Source organism: Trachinotus anak, unplaced genomic scaffold (assembly GCF_046630095.1).
Source record: "Trachinotus anak isolate AG129_WGS33_773 ecotype Australia unplaced genomic scaffold, CSIRO_AGI_Tana_v1 ptg000039l, whole genome shotgun sequence".
In the NCBI taxonomy this organism is placed as follows: Eukaryota; Metazoa; Chordata; class Actinopteri; order Carangiformes; family Carangidae; genus Trachinotus; species Trachinotus anak.
The window spans coordinates 2,101,682-2,121,623 of NW_027273890.1; the positions used below are offsets into that span (position 1 = coordinate 2,101,682).

The 19,942-nt window shown below is 44.8% G+C and overlaps 1 protein-coding gene across 3 annotated transcripts in view; it reads right to left on the reverse strand.

Moving 5' to 3' along the window:
• Window positions 1–5,452: 5,452 nt before the first annotated feature.
• Window positions 5,453–19,942, reverse strand: part of enox1 (ecto-NOX disulfide-thiol exchanger 1) — an 84,298-nt gene continuing 69,808 nt past the window's right edge. For all 3 annotated transcript variants that reach the window (XM_071472575.1, XM_071472574.1, XM_071472573.1), the window contains 8 exons: window positions 18,804–18,910; window positions 16,834–16,951; window positions 15,880–16,091; window positions 13,779–13,886; window positions 10,967–11,023; window positions 8,843–8,945; window positions 6,294–6,379; window positions 5,453–6,109 (listed from right to left, as the gene is read on the reverse strand). In XM_071472575.1, the coding sequence (XP_071328676.1) occupies window positions 5,978–6,109; window positions 6,294–6,379; window positions 8,843–8,945; window positions 10,967–11,023; window positions 13,779–13,886; window positions 15,880–16,091; window positions 16,834–16,951; window positions 18,804–18,910 (923 nt within the window). In that variant the 3' untranslated portion in view covers window positions 5,453–5,977. The remainder of the gene's footprint in view (window positions 6,110–6,293; window positions 6,380–8,842; window positions 8,946–10,966; window positions 11,024–13,778; window positions 13,887–15,879; window positions 16,092–16,833; window positions 16,952–18,803; window positions 18,911–19,942) is intronic.

Below are 19,942 nucleotides of genomic sequence, written 5' to 3' on the forward strand. Positions count from 1 at the left end.
ACTGTCGGTTACTGTCAGTCACTGTCTGTTACTGTCGGTCACTGTCCGTCACTGACGGTTACTGTCTGTTACTGTCGGTTACTGTCGGTTACTGTCAGTCACTGTCGGTCACTGTCGGTTACTGTCAGTCACTGTCTGTTACTGTCGGTCACTGTCCGTCACTGACGGTTACTGTCTGTTACTGTCGGTTACTGTCGGTTACTGTCAGTCACTGTCGGTCACTGTCGGTTACTGTCCGTCGCTGTCTGTTACTGTCCGTCACTGACGGTTACTGTCAGTCACTGTCGGTTACTGTCTGTTACTGTCTGTTACTGTCGGTCACTGTCGGTCACTGTCGGTTACTGTCAGTCACTGTCGGTCACTGTCGGTTACTGTCAGTCACTGTCTGTTACTGTCGGTCACTGTCCGTCACTGACGGTTACTGTCGGTTACTGTCGGTTACTGTCCGTCACTGTCGGTTACTGTCGGTTACTGTCCGTCACTGTCGGTTACTGTCGGTTACTGTCCCCCTCCTCTGACACGTTAGCATCGTCCCCTCCAGGCTCTTTGCTAATGCTAGCAGGCTGACTTTTAACAACAGTCCAGGTCGACGGTTCGTGTCAGTTTCAGTTGCTCTGGTTCCCTTTGACTTTGTTCGTCTTCTCTTTGCTGCTCCACTGATCCAACCTTTGTTTTCCACCATGTTTAAAGAAGCGTCTTCGTCCCCAGGCTGACCGGCTTTGTAGCTAAGTTCCCGCGGTCATCACCTGACCTCACCTGACCTCTTTTTGTTCAATCTTTATTGAAAAACATTCGATTATACAAACAGCGCAGACGTCATAAACTTAGTTGTGGACATTGTTAAGAGTAAGAAAAAAAAAAATAAATAAAAATAAAAGAATAAAAATAAATAATTAAATAAATAAAAGAATACAAATAAATAAATTGAGATAATTAATCACTCTACTGTAAAACTTAGAGAAACCAATATTCTGAGTTTGAAAATCTCAACTCTCTAAATTCACCTAAAAATTTGGTGAATTTTTATGATCCTGCATTTATGTATATAAAATTAACCACATAGGATCAACAAGTTTGCAATTAATTCAGTGTAAAATATGTAATATTTTTACCCTCAATATTAATATTATGTTTACTTTTACACAATATATAATTTTTCATTTGAATTCAAAACGTAACTGAATGTATACACCGGTAAAAAAACAAAAAACAGCCCAACCGTTATTGAGTTTATAGTGTGTTTGTTTTTTTAACATTTAACATTTAAAATGAGTCCAAAACTGAGAAAGTGTAACATGTACATGTATGTGTGTGTGTGGAGGTAGGGGTTGGGGTTTGTAATCCTGTCTTGGGCTGTCAAGTCATATGACTCTATCTTATATATAAATGTTGATGTACCATGACACCCAGCAGTATTTAGAATAATTAGATTGGCTCCAACTTTACACATTAGTGCATCACAAATTATAATCCAGTAATATAATAAACATTATTCTGAAATGGCCATTCCTACATAATGAGTACTATTACTCTTATTCTGGTACTTCCAGTATATTTTGATGCTCACACTTCAGCAGTTTTCCTTAAGGACAATTCTGACTGCAGGACTTACTCTTGTATTAATGTGAGTATCTTCCACCACTGCTAATAAATACCAGCTCAGAGATATTTTTCTCAGGAGTTGGTGGAGACCAAACCAGAGCTTAAAGACAGTGAAGATTGGACTTACATCACCACCAGATACCATGATCAGTACTGGAGTACTTGAGTAAAAGTACTTCATTACTTCCTTCCTCTGGTTACACTGCAGTACAGGCTTGACTTACAGTCCCAGCAGGATTGTCACTCAGTGTGATGACATGTTTTGGATGCAGCATTTGATGCCGTCATTTACTCTCACACACGACTGTCAACCACAGCAGCATCATAACGGCCTACATACAATTTCACATAAGAGATTTCTCACAGTAACGGCTGCCAGGTGTGATGATGAGACTTGACATCGGCGGGGATATGAAGAAATGTCTCAACACTGCAGTCGACAAAGAGAACACAAAGAGCTGAGGCTAATTACAGCCGCTGTCAACAGGCTTCATTAGAGATGCAGCACAGCTAATGGAGGGCTGCTCCCTCTGCCTCCTCACAACACTGCTGCTGAACACATTATTTATAGACCAGCAACTCACACACACATTTCCACACACACTTCCATGTCAGGATGTAGAGCAAATGATGGGTTTTCTTTTGGCCAGAAAGCAAGTTGGTTGTTGAGCTGATTTTTTTTTATTCTTTGAAAATGAGATGATTAATAAAAGAAAAGGAAAAACATCTCACATGACAAAAAGTCTCAGCTACATGGTGGTCTAGACTTCAGCTGTCTTTAAATGTCCCACAGACATGTTCAACTCTGTAAAAATACATTGTTGATATGGTTTTTACACCAAAAAACTGGGTCTGAAGCTCATCTACTCTTCAGTTAATCAATCAATCAATCAATCAATCAATCAATCAATCAGACTGGTCAGAGGAGGAAACATCAGAGAGACTCAGCCACAGAGTCAGAGACTAGCAGACCTATCAGAACAGTTAGCGTAGTTAGCATCTTTTATTTGTTGATGTTTGTTAGCTTGTAACTGGCAGTGGCTGACACAGTGTTAGTGGTTGTGCTAATGCTAACTCTGGCTCTCTGTACTGACAAGGTGTCAGGATTATTTAGCCCCGCCCCCTTTAAGGTTCCACTTTAGGTGACTAGACAGACTCATTTCTAAGGCTCCTTCAAATATGTCCTTCTTTTCCTGGGCAACAAGGATCCAATGGGTGGCTCCTTTGTGGCCCAACCTATCCCAGGATTCATTGCACACCTGTAGTGAAAATAATATCCCAGCAATCAACACTGACAGAGAACCTGAGGATTATACTTTTAAATGTAAGTATTGAGTTTCAGCTCAGTTAAACAACTAAATATTCACTGACAAAAAATGTTAATGTTTTCATTGCTGAATTTAACTCAGGAAAATTTTTTCCATTTTTTCTTTCTTCTTTTTTTTTTTTTTTTTTTTTTTTACAATATTTAAACATATGAGAGAAAATCAAAGGTGGGAGATCTACGTTCCATAATTGTAACGCATGAATTCAATGGTTCTGAACCCTGGTGTAAAATATTGAAATAAATAAATTGATCCATTTATTTAACGCAGTGTTTTTGGACAGAGGAAAATGATACATGTGATGTTCCTTATTTTTATGGTCTGTGTGACCTGAGTTTAGCAGGAAAAAGTTTAGTTTATCTGACCTCAGGGCATAATATTCTGTGTGTTTATCCAGCAGAGAGAGGACAGGGAGCTGGAAGTGATTACAGGCCTGAGGAAGCATCACCCACGTTTGACAGCTGCAACTTCTTCCTTCTCTTTTTGTATTTGATGTTGCTTTAAACACAAGAACAGAAGCTGCAGACTTAAAAACAACAACAGTGCATACAAAGTGTGTCTCCAGTCTCCAGTGCTTCCTTCCTGTTCAGAACAGTGTGATGCTACTGTATAAACCAACAGCCAAACAAAAGCAGCCAGTGTGAGCTGGTGAGTGAGGGGCACGAAGCCACTGCCAGCTGCTGAGTACAAATGGTGACATGAACACTGAGGGGCCCACAGAGAGAGAGGACAGCCTGCTGTTGACAGTAAACCTAACAGAGACATAAATACTGCAGCAAGCCTTCCTCCACTGCTGCACAGGCCTCTGTGTGATTATGTGTGTTCCCTGTTCAGCAGTGGGGTATAAATAGTAAAGCACTGCCCCAAATAGTGAAACTGGTTTTCCCTCTTGTGTCAGGCCCTGAGGAAACAGAGTGAAATCCTTCATCCTGCTGCTGCTTCAACCTGTGGACGAACAGCAGCACTGGGGATGTCGCAGTTAGCGCTCGGACCAGACGCTCCTGTCTGTGATTTAATAATAATGCAAACTAATGTGACAGGTTCTGTTCATCAGTGCTGACAGCAGCCTGCAGAACACAACAATATGTTAATGAGCACACAGAGTTTGGAACTGATGGTGTTTTAATCAATGTCACAAGGTTAAACTGAAGAAACGATGAAACTCGCTGCGTTAATGTTTTGAAACTGACGCGCCATAAAAATAATGAGAGTAATTACAAAGACAGGCTCATAATAAGATAATGTCACCTCAGATGAAGAAAGCCATTATCATGAATCTAAAGAAGTACAATTGAACAAAGACATAAATTGTGAAATATATTAAAGGCAGTGCATGATTTGAGTTCATTGTTTCTGATAAAAGTCAGCAGCTTTTTACCATCAGATGTTTAGATATTGATCGTGATTGATTATGCCTCTGAAGGATGCGGCCCCTGACTTGGGGACACAGCTAGAGTGTATGACAACCAATGTAGGGACACTATTTCAGGAGCCACTACTATACAGGTGTAGTAGTGTAGGACCTTCACAGTGTGTTGTTACTGTAGCTTGTGTTCAGGGACCAAACATAGACTTTGACTATACCTTAGATCAGTTTTTACAATAAAAACCGCTGCACAAAACACCCTTAACTCTTCTCCTTAAGCTTTCCTTAAAATGTTTCCCTCGTCTTAGTCTTATAGTTAAGGAATCTCTTAAAGTCACTTAAACAAAAGACCTTAGCGACCAAAGTAAGGAAAAAAGCTAAAGGTACCTCTGACTCTGTCTTAACTGTAGCAAGTTTATGGTGATAAATATAGAAAGTGAACACATCCCAAGAAAAGTGGGAGAATCTAATGCACTGTTACTGACTATCACTCTACTTTCTCAGGTGTAGTCGAGGTGATTAAACTCTCTGACATCTGCTGAACACTGAAGTTCACCTCAGAACCACAGGAGGATGACAGAGCAATGCACTCCTGTTACTGGCTTCACGAAAGTCTTAACAGGAATCACAAGTGCTAATGGCAGCAAATCAATGGTCTCCATGCAAACAGTAGAATTTAACTGCTGTAAAGTCTCTTTTACTGCTGCAAATGCCTCAACTTTTTCCCTTAACATTAAGAGATTCCACCTTTAAGTAACTCCCTCAGCTAAGGAGAAACAAAACCTTAAGTGTCCTACTTAAGTAGGAAACTGTTCTGTGCAACCGGCCCCACAGGGACGGCAAAGAACCACAGTGTGAATTCCTTTGAACATCAGCGAGTCAGTGATTCCTCTGTCCATGTGTTCAGCCTGTAGGTTTACAAGAGACTGTGTCTGAAACACTGAAGATCTGCCCTAGATTTTCATTTAGATATCTCACACACACACACACACACACACACACACACACACACACACACACACACACACACACGGTCTGTCGTCAGCACATGTGTCTGTTACGCCTGGGTTACATCAGATGCAGCTCCCTGGTTGTGACGAGTCTTTTGTATCATCCTGGGAGCTGCATTCACCAGATTTAAGGTGTAATTACTGTGATGTTTGATTTTCAGCATCTTTATTTAAATAAGAGAGAAAAACAGTCCACTAACTTTAAGGAAGTGCAATACAAAATCACTCTATTATCTTTTCTAGTTTAAATAGACAACATTGTGTTAATTGGAAACACAAAAAATGAGGGTCGGCACCAATAACAGTCCAAGAGCATTCATGAACTGCCTTTACATGAATGTGTTTTCAGGTGGGATGTATTGAGTCTGTTGCAGGTCACTGTGATAAATATCTGCAGCTAAGATCAGGTGAACCCAGTCGCTCTGTCTCATCACTTCACCTCCACCCAGCATCAGGAAGTGAAGTGTGTTTTGGGATTTCCTCCTGTCTGAGGTCTGAGCATCTGTCTCTGTCTCCAGCGTCTGCTTGAGTCAACATCATCGTCCGACGCGCTGCTGTGTGTCCGGTATGATCTAGGACGGGAGAACGCACACACACACAGGTTTGAAGGTCCGAAGCCTGTGTTCGCTTCAGGTCAGTGTGTTTTCCCAGTGTGTGTGTGCGTTCTCCCTGCGTCACGCCAAGCCCAGGCTGTCAAAACCACAGAACTTCCATCGTTTCTCCAGCGTTGCACCGACGCCGCTCAGCTCCTGCCTGAACATATTGGGCAGACGGACCATGAGGCGCTCCAGCTCCCCCGCTGACACCTGAGAGAGGACAAGAACAGAGGAGTGTGACTCACTGGTATTATTGTTAGTATGGTAACCAATCAGATGTGCTGATGGTGGACTGCCACTATAGTCTGCCATGTGAAGCCAATGTGTTAACAAACATGCAGTAACAGTAGTGACCTGCAGGTCTGGAGGCCGTGAGCTGTGTGAGCTGCTTTACCTTTGAGTCCAGTCTCTGGATGTATGACCACAGGTACTCCAGGTTGGCCCCAAACGGATGAACGTGGAGGAAGGTTGAGATGATGCCTGCAGAGAAGAAGAGAGTCATCAGACAAACTGATGGTGTTATAGATACTGAGGGTTCAGTTCAGACAAGATGAAACTACAATCAGTATTAATACATTTTGTAATATTCTAATAATAATTTGGAAAAAATTTAAATGTGTGTTTTTTAGACTTGGCTGAAGTTGGGTGATCGATAAAAGAAATTATGAAATTAGAATTTTAAAACAGGCTTTAATTGTAGATTCAGGATTTCCCATCAGTATTCATGAGTGCTTTAAGGGCACAGGCTGGTCAGACTTATAAACCCAACACAGAGGGAGAGAGCTGGCAGAGAGGTGAGACCTGCTGGAATGGATATGAGTAAAGGTTCGGGTCCAGCAGAGCAGCCAATCTGCATCCTCATGAAGTGCTGCACAATAAACAAACGGCAGGACGGCCCCGTAAAAACTGCTGGCCGCAGCAGGAACCGCTCCTGAGTTGATTACTTCTGAGAGGTCCTGCAAAGGTAGGCAGTCATGCAGGGGGGGGGGGGGGGGGGGGGTGGTGGAAGAGAGGCGTCCCCTGGGGGACCCGGCACAGCCAATATTTATTTCCTTGATTTATGTGGTGAAAGGCCTGCAATTACAGACAGACCTAATTCAATTCCCTCCACCAGGCCTGTGGACATGGAAGAGTGCCACCAGAGGAGAACTGTAGGGTGAGGGTGTGTGTGTGTGTGTGTGTGTGTGTGTGTGTGTGTGTGTGTGTGTGTGCAGTCCACTTCAGGAAGTTTAATTTCCAACTTGCACTCAGAGAACTGACTGAATCCAAGAGACACACATACATGTTTTCAACAGCTTTAGTAAAAGTAACAGTACAACAATGTAGAAACACAAAAGTAGTAAAAGTCCCTTTAAAACTCCTCCTTACATCGAATTGTACTCATACTGATTTTACAGAAAATCAGCCCCTGTGACCGATCGGCCCCTGTGACCGATCGGCCCCTGTGACTGATAATATCCAGCAGCTGCTTTCACTACCTTATTTACAGTTAGATAGTTTCGTCCAGCGTTTCCCAACATAAGATTTTCTGTGAAATATTGGATCATAAGCAGAGGTGCATCATCACGAGAGGCAAACCAGGTGAATGTTTGGTGAACATTTTAATTATTCCATATTTAAGGACAATGTTTATTATAAAGTGAAATACAGATTTAATTATTGTTTAACCTGAGGAATAACACTGACTAGACTTTTTCAGCCCTGAGTACTGTCTGCAGGTATTATTATCAGGCTGCATACAGTAACCTTCACCGGTGAGTTAGGGCAGCCTGTATCACCTCCTGTGTGTGTGCATGTGTGTGTATCAGCCTCATTTGATTGTGTGTGAAAACAGGCCACATGTCTCTGTTCAGTGGAGATTCCAGGCAGCCGGGAAGGAAGACAGAGAGCCTCCTCTCTCCTTCATATCTGGATTTTCTTGGCCTCACTAAGAGAGATAAATGTGCTGCTGCTCCTCTCGCTCTCCTCTGCTCCGGACAAAGCAGCAGCTTCAGCACAAAAACAGATCACTCCACGCTTTTCTCAATGCTGCTGCACGTCCCGCTGTAACATGAGGATTTATATGACAGAGAGGAACGAAAGCAGCTGAAATGAATTCAGTCCAGCTGCTGCGTGGACCCTGCACAGACAGAGACAGCAGGGCTCAGACAGCCGGTGTTATAGTCTGCTTCACTGGTTCTGGCTGAAAGCCCTCCAAACCCTCAGACACCACAGAGTGTGTGAACATGACGGCAGAGCTGAGATGAGTTGAGTGTCAAGTGTCTCCTGCACTTAATTTAAATATGGATGTGCTCTGCTGACATGAACACCTGCCCCCACAGTCTCTCTTGTTTGGTGGAATGACGTCTGGAAGTTAAAGTCGCAAATTTCATAATCCCGGTATCCATCTGGAGCCGTGCACTGGAGGAGCAGCCGGGGCTGGAAACAAGGAGCTCTGAGCTGGAGTCAGAGCTCACACGCTCGCCTCTGTTCACAAAGTGGCCAAATTAGATTCACATCACTCCTGAGATAGAAACAGCAGAGTCAGAAAGAGCAGGGGGCAAACTGGTCGCTGGGTAGAAGCTGCAACATTTTCCTTGGACAGAATAACGAAGCCTGACGAGTCCTTAATCAGAAACTGATGCTCACTGATATTCTCGCTCTTTTCCTGAGCTCTCAGTCGCTAACATCTCCTGATAATTTCAGAGACCTGCTGTTCCCCCCTCAGTGTGTCCCCTCATCCACCAGCACACCTGCTCCACGGTCCTGTATGTACCAGCCCACCCATCCGGTCCCAGTGCTCCAGCTTCGCCCCGGATTCCTCTCTAAATATTTGTAGTACAGATGCAAATACAGCTTTACATGACAGGACCCTAATGATGATGTGGGATAAGTGTATTAACAACGTGTGTTTCTGTGCCTCCTTCATAAAGAGAAACACAATCACTTCACATTTATATTTACCCAGAAGCAGAGCCTCTTTTTCTGAAGCCACGCCTCCTCGCATGATGACCTCACTCCTCCTCTCTCTGCTGTGGTACAGTGAAGGAACACACCCGTTGATCCCCTGTGAAGACACACACACACACACACACACCAGATCAGTGAATCAGAAGTTTGTTTCTTCTTCTCTTCTTCTGCATCATGTGACGACCCCTCAGATTTACCTGGTGACCCTCTGGAGTGGCCCGACCCCCATGTTGGGAACCAGTGGACTAAACTATCTAAGTGTGTTGTAGCTGCAGGAAATGACTCAGGATCAATGACCTGATGATGTCAGAGAATCAGGAAGTACTTTAACTACAGGAGGTACTTTTACTGTGATTCTGCAACTACAGGAAGTACTTTAACTACAGGAGGTACTTTTACTGTGATACTGCAACTACAGGAAGTACTTTAACTACAGGAGGTACTTTTACTGTGATACTGCAACTACAGGAAGTACTTTAACTACAGGAGGTACTTTTACTGCGATACTGCAACTACAGAAAGTATTCTTACTGTGATACTTAACTTATATGAAGCTGATAATACTAGCAGTTGAAGTAGTATTATGTAGTATTAATATGTTTAACTAGTATTTTCAGTGCAGGATTTTTACTTATAGTATTTTGTACTGGTACCTAATTAAAATATCTACTACTATTACTTCTTACACCACTGATAAACATACAGTACACGATGTACACTCAAGAATATTTATAAGCAAGCACTTAAATATACACATTCTACACACACACACACACACACACACACACACACACACAAACGCACACACACACACACTAGCACCACTTCATCATTTAATGAAGAGCATCATTTCGCTGCTCTCAGAACAGTTTCCAGGGTTTTTCAGACAACAGCAGCAGAGCAGCATGTTTTATGGAGCTGAGTCCTTCTGACCTCAAACACTTTCCAGTTCAGCAGGTTCAAGGCTAAAAGTTCATCTCCCATGATGAGTGTGTGTGTGTGTGTGTGTGTGTGTGTGTGTGTGTGTGTGTGTGTGTGTGTGTGTGTGTGTACATACGGACTCCCTGAGGCTCTCTGAAAGTCAGTTAAGTGCTGTGAGAGACGCAGAGCAGACTTATATGAAACCACTGTTCTGACCAAAATAACATCTGAACTGTTTCTGCTCACTGTGACTCTCCTCAGCTCTGACACACTGCTCAACTTTATTTATACTGTTTGAGCTTTTTCCTGTTTGTGTATCACTATCGCTATAAAGTGTCCCAGAAAATACTTGTATATATGTTCTACTAATGTACTGCAGTAAATATGCTTTGAGAAAAACATCATGTCATGCATGTGGAGAGAAGTGAGTCTCAGTGCTGGTGATACATGTGCATCTCATGATCTACAAATAAAGTCCAGATTTATGATACATGATGATTTTGACTCATTTATGGTCCTCACAACTGCATTATCCAATCCATAAATATGATCAGTGTTACTAATAAATAAACATCCGACCAGCTTCCACTTCACAGATCTGATAATGTTGCTGTCGAACAGCTTCCTGTGACCAGATGACAGTTTGTAATCAACGAACAGATCTGTCATGATACTGAACAAATCCACACAACCTGTGTCATTTATTTTCCTAAAACATCCTCCAGCTGTGCAACATCTGCTCAACTGCAGCAGGATGATCCGATCAGATTCTGTCGTGGTGAACAGGTGAGAGACAGGTGGTGGTCTTGGTTCAATGTCGACATTTGCAGACACTGTTAGAAAGCGCTCTGAAAATGGACTGTGATCAGGACTCGAGGCTCTGGACCCGCCCTCGGCTCTGATGTGTGAGGCCGTTGTCTTTACAGAGGCTGAAACTAAAGATCACATTCATCGTCGATCAATCTGCTGATTATTTTCCAGATTAATTGAAGACACTTTTACTATAATTTTCCACAGCCTGAGGTGATGATTTCAAATCACTCGTTTTTTATTGACCCTCAGTCCAAAAACTAAGATTCACTTCACTGTCATTTCATAAAGAAAAAACCGAGGAGACTGGAACCTGGAGCCAGAGAACGTTTGTCATCATTGCTGATTAATTTTCTGTTGACTGATTCATCATTTCACATTTGTTACCTTGTCATGAAGCTCTCCATTGGTCCCCTCCACCGCCTCCCCAGCACTGTTCAGCAGCTACAGAGAGACAGACAGGTTTGTTTTGTTTGTTATAGGATATGAAACCAGACATCCTGCAGGTCACTAATTCACTCTACAGTGTTTGTCTGTTGCATCTGTTCACTGGAGAAACTCTGATCTGATAAATGATTCAAGATGACAAAGAAAAACATGTTTGATCGTGTGGAGGCGTGAGGTCTGAGGATGAACCGGACCCATCAGGAGGACTGGGAGAAAGAGAGAGCACCAGTCTGACCCCCTGTTCTTCAGCTGGATCCTGCTGCCCCCCTTCATCTCTGAGGAGGATCTGTCTAACATCATCATGTGGACTGTAGCTGAACATTAAAGCCATGTGGAGGAAGCTGGGGTGGATCAATGAGCCAATAAATGTTGACACAGGTGACAGTTTCCTGTTTGACAACCAGAACTCGACATCGTTTCCTCTATCCACAACTGTTTCACATACTTAACTGTGTGTTTATTAGCGTTGCCATGACGATGAACATGGGAGGACCTGTTGATGACAACAGGGTGAAGATAATCTGGGTGTTTTCTGCACACAGCCTGTATTCAGAAACTGAGTCTTAAAACCAGCCATCAGGACTTCTGGAACTTTGTGATGTCACAACAACGCAGTCACCGCCCTCAGCCACGCCCCAAGCCCCGCCCCAAGCCCCGCCCACCTGGACCCAGGATTGCAGGATTTGGTTTCTCTGAGTGTTTCCCTGAAATCTGCTATATTTTTATTAGATAACTCAGAAAACAATCAGCCAATCAGAAGAGAGCCTCAGATCCTCTCTTCTGATTGGCTGACTGACCTGTTGTTGCTAGAGCTCCAGAGAGAAGCCTGAGAGAGGAGATGTAAAACTACACTGAGGTGGTTTTTGGTTCTTAAAACCACAGATATATCTTCTGATGGAGATCAACACTTCAGATAAAACATGGAGCTTTAATCTGTCGATGTGAAAACTAACTAACCAACATGGCGTCTGTGCACCAGGGAAGTAACACGAATCTGTATCAGTATCTGTGCACAGCTTCATTTAATGTGTTCACCTATTTGTTAATAACATTTTCAATTTTAACACTTCACACTCATGAAATTGATCATCAAAGCATTGATCACAGAGTCTGACATCATTCCCATGATTATTTAAACAGCCATGGACACACAGTGACAGTGAGGAGCCACTGGGCTAAAAGCTGACTCCGCCCCCTGAGCTGACAGGCAGGTTTCCTTCATGAGACACTGAACATTTCCCACCTGTCACTGTTTTGATTCGTGCAGTTTAAGGCAAAAGAAGCTGAGTTTACTTCTGTCTAAACCTGGACTCATCTGTATGCACCACCTGTGAATCTGAGCTGTTAAACCACTAAATAAAACATGTTTCTGGACCTCCACCTTCTTTACTCTTCACCTCACCCTCTAGAGCTCCACAGTTCCCCCCTCGTGCTCCTCTCTACCTACAGGAGAAGGGTGTATTGATGGATGCATTATGTCAAACCAATATGAAACTCAAGCTTAATATCTGATTCAACAACTGCTTGTGTTTTCTCCTGTGAAGAGCAGCTGAGCTGAGTGCTGCACTGAGAGAATCAATTGACACCGACTGGGGGAAAATTGGCCTCATTTTCCACAATTCAAAGAGCAAAAATAAAAAAATATGTGGATTTACTCAAGACAAGGAGGAGTAAACATTTCTCAAGACGTTTCTCTGTTTGCTCCTGGTTTTGCAGAAATACTGTGGACACTGTGTCCACTTCATCTGCACTTGGTGGGTGCTCAGGCCAAAACTGGTCCTGCATTAACTGGTGCTGCATTAAATCAGTGCAGGGGGCTGCATTGGTGGGGGCGTGCACATGAAATATGATCCTCATAGTCCAGTTTGTGAAACAGACAGTTTATAACACTCCCAGACAGAGGCATCATGGCGGCAGGTTTATCTTCTGCAAAGTGGAAACCCTGAGCTGATGTTACAAAGTACCAGGAGTGTGACCTTGTGTGTATTTGATTGGCCACTGATGATGTTGTGTTGTGGCAGAAGTCGTTCTGCTGGAGCCTCTGTGTGGGTGGAGCTCAGGTTGGATCAGGTAGCTGTGTGATATCTCCCCCTCTGAATAAACTCCAGTGTTTTCAACATAAACAATTCACACAGAAGAAGCAGCAAGGTGTTGGATCACTGAGTGATCTGTGTGGAGGAGAGCCACTGCCTCCTGTGTTGGCTTCTCTCTAACATTAGCTACAGGTGAATCTACAGTCAGGGGTCTGAGGGTGTGAGCTGTCACTGAGGCTACGCTAACAGCTGGATGGTAGAGTGAGAGACGGTGGATGAACTTAAAGTAAAGTAACAAGTGACCAATTGATTACAGGTTTAAAGTACCCTGCCCAGCAACAGTTCACACAAGTGTTTATAAACCACACACACACACACACACACACACACACACACACACACACACAGTTCCACGTCTCAGGTCACACGTCTCAGCTGGAGAACACAGAGAAACATCCTGGCAGGTCTGTTACCATAGCAGCCGTCCTGTCCGTACCACCTCCTTCATCTTTCCATCATTTGGAATCTGCGTGTGTGTGTGTGTGTGTGTGTGTGTGTGTGTGTGTGTGTATGCATGTGCGATTTTACTGTTCGATCTATGTTGCAACCCTCATCTATGGTCACAACCAAAAGAAGAGCTTCCTCTGCAGGATGAGGAGCTCAGAGTAGAGCCGCTGCTCTAGAGGAGACAGTCGAGGTGATTCAGAAATAGTACACACCTTCTCTCGGAGGGTGAGCACCTCCCCCTCCAGGTAGCGATGCTCCTCTCTTGCCTGCTCCAACTCGGCTTCCTTACTCGTCAGCTTCTCCTGCAGGCTCAGGAGTTGCTGGAAGACAAACACACACACACATTTATTTTCAAGAGAGAGAGATCAAGGGTGAGGTTTTCCAGCTGTGAGGTGCCTCCCCAGATGTGAGGCCTGGTGCAGGTACAGGTGTTGGTTGTTGAGTTGCTGCGACACACGGTTCCTGGTGATTAATGTACCTGAAAGTAGCAAAATGAAGCAGTTTTGATAATAAGAGCACCGCAGCTGAAACCACAGGAGTCAGTCCCCATAAACTCCCATTTTAACGTGGGAGCCTATGGGGCACCATTGACGGAGATTATGGAGCTAAAATGCTCATCATTTTCATTTTATAATGAAAGTGTGGACGTGGCCTCGGTCAGCAGGGCAGGAGCAGGAAGTGACTGAATCTTATTTCACTCTGCTGGTCGCAGTGAGAAGACACAGTCAAGTGCTTATCATCTGAGAGGAAACCAGAGCCCTGACTCTGGGCTGCAGCTGACAGACAGGTTTCATAATGACAGCTGTCTGCTGGTGAGGCCTTCTGGTACTCAGCTGGTCAGCCATCAGAACCAGTAGCTTATTATTTAAAATCACTAATATCCATCGTATAGATCTATATTAGTCGTGATATAATTTCATCATAATATTGCATAGAGAAAATGTTTATTTCAGAAACATTAGAACCGGTTTTATTTGTCGCAGTCTGAAGACAAACAGCAGCAGGTGACAAACGAGGAGCGACAGCAGTGTGACGCTCCCTCACACTGTGACAAGTCAAGTCAGCAACACATTTACAACCAGCCAGCAGGGCACGGCGTGTGTGTGTGTGTGTGTGTGTGTGTGTGTGTTGTCTCTGATGTGCTGTCACTTCAGATAGAGAAAGACAGAAAGTCGAGTCAAATTAGGCTAACTCGTGGAAAACGAGCTCCATGCTCTAACAAAGCTCTGTGCTGCTTTATGAAATCAGCGGAGCAAGGGATTATGGGAAGGCACCGAGTCAGCACTGACACACGCTGTTGTTGTTTTTGTGTTTGATTGATTGGAGGAAGAAAAGTAAACTGAGCTTCCTGCTCTTTTCTGATAAAAACCCCTCTGAACATTCTCAAACACACACACACACACACACACCCACACACACACACACACAGACTCTCACACACAGACACACACACACACACACACACACACACACACACAGACACACACACACACACATACACTCACTCTCACACACAGACACACACACACACACACACACACACACACTCTCACACACAGACACACACACGCACACAGACACACACACACACACACTGCAGCAGCTCCTCTGAGGCAGGGGTTAACGTGCTTCGCTTGTATGCTTGTAAGTAAATGAATTAGCCTTGGGTTAGCCTTCGAGCGAAACACCCAGCTGCTAACGATGCTAACGGGAGCGTTTCCCACAGTTATGAGACCGACATGCACCGGGGCTCCACCTCTCTCATCTGGGAGTGAGGTGGAGTCGGGCACTGCCAAGTCTGTGGAGCAGTCCAATCTGAGCTCTGGTAGAAATATGCAAAATAAAGCAAACACTTCAACTGACATTGACTTTTTCTGTGGACATTTTTTAAAGTGACTAAAACAGGTGTTTTCTGATGACTCTGCCCTCAGCAGCTCATCACTCAGCTCCTGCTGATGTGACTATAGATCAGTACTTCACACAACTATCACTTTAACTTCCATCTTCCCTGCAGCAAGGGAAGTAAATGAAGCCTTGAAAGTTAATGTCAACAGTTGCTGCAGGTTGATGAGTCATAAACCTCTGTCTGTCTCTCAGGAGAGATCACACATCCTCCTCCGAAGTCTCAACATTTATCTTGTTTTTGTCATAAGTATCTTTCAGTTTAAAAATCGTCTCCTCATGGAGAAGCTCTGGAGTCAGGAAACTAGATGAGAAGGTTTAACTAGGACCAGATCTGTGTCAGTGAGAACTGACAGATATGAAATCAGCGTCTACAACACGATGAGCAGGAGAAGAAGAAGAGACACCTACCTGCTGCATGTTGAGCATGTTCTGCTGCAGCAGCTGGATCTGAGCCTCTGGACTGTGAGCGTGTTTGTGTGTCTGCGCGTGGTCGTCATCGGGGCGGCCGGCTTTGCTCTGCTCCTTCCTCAGAAGCTCCACCTCGTTCCTGTAGGAGTCCAGCTGCCAGCGCAGGGAGTCGTTCTCCTCCCTCAGAGAGGCCTGGGTCTGATCGCACACTCCTGCAGCAGGAGAGGAGGAGGAGGAGAGGAGAGGAGGAGAGGAGGAGAGGAGGAGGAGAGGAGGAGGAGGAGAGGAGGAGAGGAGGAGAGGAGGAGGAGAGGAGAGGAGAGGAGGAGGAGAGGAGAGGAGGAGAGGAAGAGAGGAGGAGAGGAGAGGAGAGGAGGAGGAGAGGAGAGGAGAGGAGAGGAGGAGGAGGAGAGGAGGAGAGGAAGAGAGGAGGAGATGAGAGGAGGAGGAGAGGAGAGGAAGAGAGGAGGAGAGGAGGGGAGGAGAGGAGGAGAGGAGGAGAGGAGGAGAGGAAAGGAGAGGAGGAGGAGAGGAGAGGAGGAGAGGAAGAGAGGAGGAGAGGAGAGGAGAGGGGGAGGAGAGGAGAGGAGGAGAGGAAGAGAAGAGGAGAGGAGAGGAGGAGGAGGAGAGGAGGAGAGGAAGAGAGGAGGAGAGGAGAGGAGAGGAGGAGAGGAGAGGAAGAGAGGAGAGGAGGAGAGGAGAGGAAGAGAGGAGGGGAGGAGAGGAGGAGAGGAGGAGGAGCCAACCTGCAGTTAGCCTGTCATTGTGTTTCATGTGACAGTGTTTTAATCTTGTTTGAAAATGTTGGAAAGACATGTTTAATGTCAATAATTCAGACAACACCGCAGCAAACATCATGTTGTCGAACACAAAAAGGTTAAAAAACAACAGAAAACAAAACTTCAGCTGACTTGTGAGACAGTTTGTGTGTTAGATGTGCGACCTCCATCGTACCGTTCTCCTCAGTGCGAATCTTCTTACACGGATTCTCGTCCAGGTCGTCGTCTGACATCTCCATCTCCTCCTCTCGTCTGATGCCCATGATTTCCTCACTGTGAGCGTTCCTCAGCTCCTGCAGCCACACAACCAGCAGACACACACAGTGACAGCAGTCCTCAACAACACAACACACACACACTGCTCATCAAGCACGAGGATGCCTTATTTAACGTGGGCCAGTGGGGTGTGTGTGTGTGTGTGTGTGTGTGTTGTTCACATAAAACAAACTTGAAGAAAACGTCTCAGCATGAAGGTGCAGCTGCTTTCACACCTAGTAACACAAACACACAGAGCGCGTTGTGTCCAACAACTTGTCCAAACTAAACACGTCCTCATGCTGTGATCACCTGAGCAGGTGCCTCAGGTGAGCGTCAGGTGATGTCCAGGTGATGGAGTTAGAGCTCCATGAAGAGCAGCAGGAGACTGCAGACTGCAGAATATTATAAGATCATGATTCTGTCTTTTGTTTTTCTATCTTCTATCTGATTAACCTTATTTATTTGTATCTGTCTCTGTCAGGGTATTGTGTTGCTTCTTGATTGTATGTTCAAAAACGCCAAAAAAATATAATAATAAAAATATTTTAAAAATACTGACTTAAGTTCTGAATGAAATGTTAAACACAAGCAACATGTGACATGCTGTGGTCCTCAGCTCAGTGTCTGCTCTGCAGCCAAGAGGCTCCACATGTCACCAGTCTGCACCGACAGGAAACTAACAACTAGTTTCATTACTGACTAATTATTTCAACAATTAATCCATTAGTGACTAAACACAGTCAGTTTAAAATGGAAACAAAATCTTTACCTTTTAAATGACTTCAACAAATATTTCTTTATCTTTTTTTTTGCAGGAGTAGTATGAAATTAAGCATCCTGATGCATCTGTTGCATGAACACACGTGTGTGAGGAGACGTGATCAGCAGCAGCGTCTCCTCTCTGCTCCTGCAGCCTCCTGGGGTAATCAGATCTCGTTACGGCTGCCATATTCATTATCTCTTCATTTGTCAGCTGTGATTTCACAGCACACGTCTGACAGAATAATGCCCATCTCCACAGCGTGTCTCCACACACTCAGCAGCACAACCCGGGGCTGTTGCTATAGACACATGAGTACATGTAGACTTACCACGGGAACTAGCCATTAGAGGAGGGGCTTTCACCCCGGGACTGTAGCATGCACACACACAATGCTGCACACTGTCGAACAACATGAACCCTATCCTTTATTTCTGTGTTTGATTTGTTTTCACTTTTCACCCCACAGATAAACAAACTAACCCCCCTACAGATGAATAAACTATCCCCCCCACAGATGAATAAACTATCCCCCCCACAGATGAACAAACTAACCCCCCTACAGATGAATAAACTATCCCCCCCACAGATGAACAAACTAACCCCCCCACAGATGAACAAACTAACCCCCCCACAGAACAACACAGAGCTCCATGTTGCTGCTGTGTGGCCCTGAGTGTCAACTGAGCTGACAATGTACAAACCCTCCCCCTCCTTCCCTCCCCCCTTACAGTCAGCCTTCTCATGTTCATTCTTGTTTTCTGGATTTGACTCTGGATATCAATAATTGATCAGAAACTTAACCCTGACAATCACTGTTGCCATGGCAGCGCCTCACTTCAGAGAAGGCGTCAGATCTGTACGTCTGGGCTGCAGGGAAAAGTGGTGGTTCAGATGATCAGAGGCCGGTGTCTGCCTGTCTGTCTGTCTGTGTCTGTGTGTGTGTGTGTGTGTGTGTGATTGTGTGTGAGTGTGAGGCATCCAGAAAAACAACAACAAGGCCACTGAATACAACAGATCGTACAGGGCTGTCTGTCAGCTTGCTCCTGGGGACTCAGAAATGACAGCAGAGAAGAAGAAAGCAGTGTCTCGGGGTGGGAGGAGAGAACAGAAGAAGGTTTACCAACCTCACACTGCTTGCGCCAAATGTCTATGTTCTTGCGCTGTGCTTTTGAGAAATGGTCCCATGCCTTTTGCCTGGTGGCAGCGGTGAAAACGGCGGTGATCTGCTCGACTTTGGGGTGAACAGGGAGGAGGAGGAGGAGGAGGAGGAGGAGGAGGAGGAGGGTCAAGACAAAACAAGCCGTTTATGTAGCATTGTAGCACTGACTGAGCAGCAGACAGAAGAGAGACTGCGGACACAGTGACCACAGGCAGCGGGGGGCATTAAAGGAACAGTCCACTCAGAGATGAAAGTAGTGTCATCACGTGCTCAGGTCAGACTCCATCCAGGTTCGTCAGCCACATAGATACTTAGATACAGACTGTGTCCCAGTTCAGAGGCCTCATCACTCAGAGGCTGCATTTGAAGACTGAGGTTCCATAAAATATGTCCTGCTTTCCCTGGGCAACAACCACGGGTGGATCCTCCATGGCCCAACCTGTCCCAAGATTCATTGCGTTCCAGTCTCATTCGACCTTTGCATCCTCTGAAGGATGCAGCCCCTGAACTAGGACACAGTTCTTGTCATGTCTTCTTCTGTCTCCCAAGGCAACATGTGAAAACAACAACACAGCACAAGGACCAGAGTACATGGACACACTGGTCCCAGCAGAGCAGCAGCTCCTCATGAGTTTATCCAGTTGTCTGTAAATTATATTCAACTTTTTCACTGAGTCACCGTATTTCCTGTAGATCTCATGACCCTCATGTCACTGACTGTTACACTGATGACAACACACGCACTGCAAACACTCACAACACAACGGAAGTGTTTCCAGGGGACACTTAAAAGAGATGGACCTGCTGGGACACACTTGCTGTTCACTGATTTGTGACTTTGAAGTTAAAAGCTTTGAACAACAAATGCACATCGATGTATTATGGCACAGTTATTATGATGCATCCATGCAAGTGCGTCCCAGGCGGACTATTAGTTATTTATTCTGATAGTTCTTTAACTTGATAGCAGGAAGTCAGGATGACATGCAGCAAGGAGCCATGGTTCAGATTCGAACCTGTGGGCGCTGCAGTTAAACTACTCCTTCATGGTTTGCTCTCTACCAGGTGAGCCACAACACCTCTGTTGGGTGGTGAATATTTGCA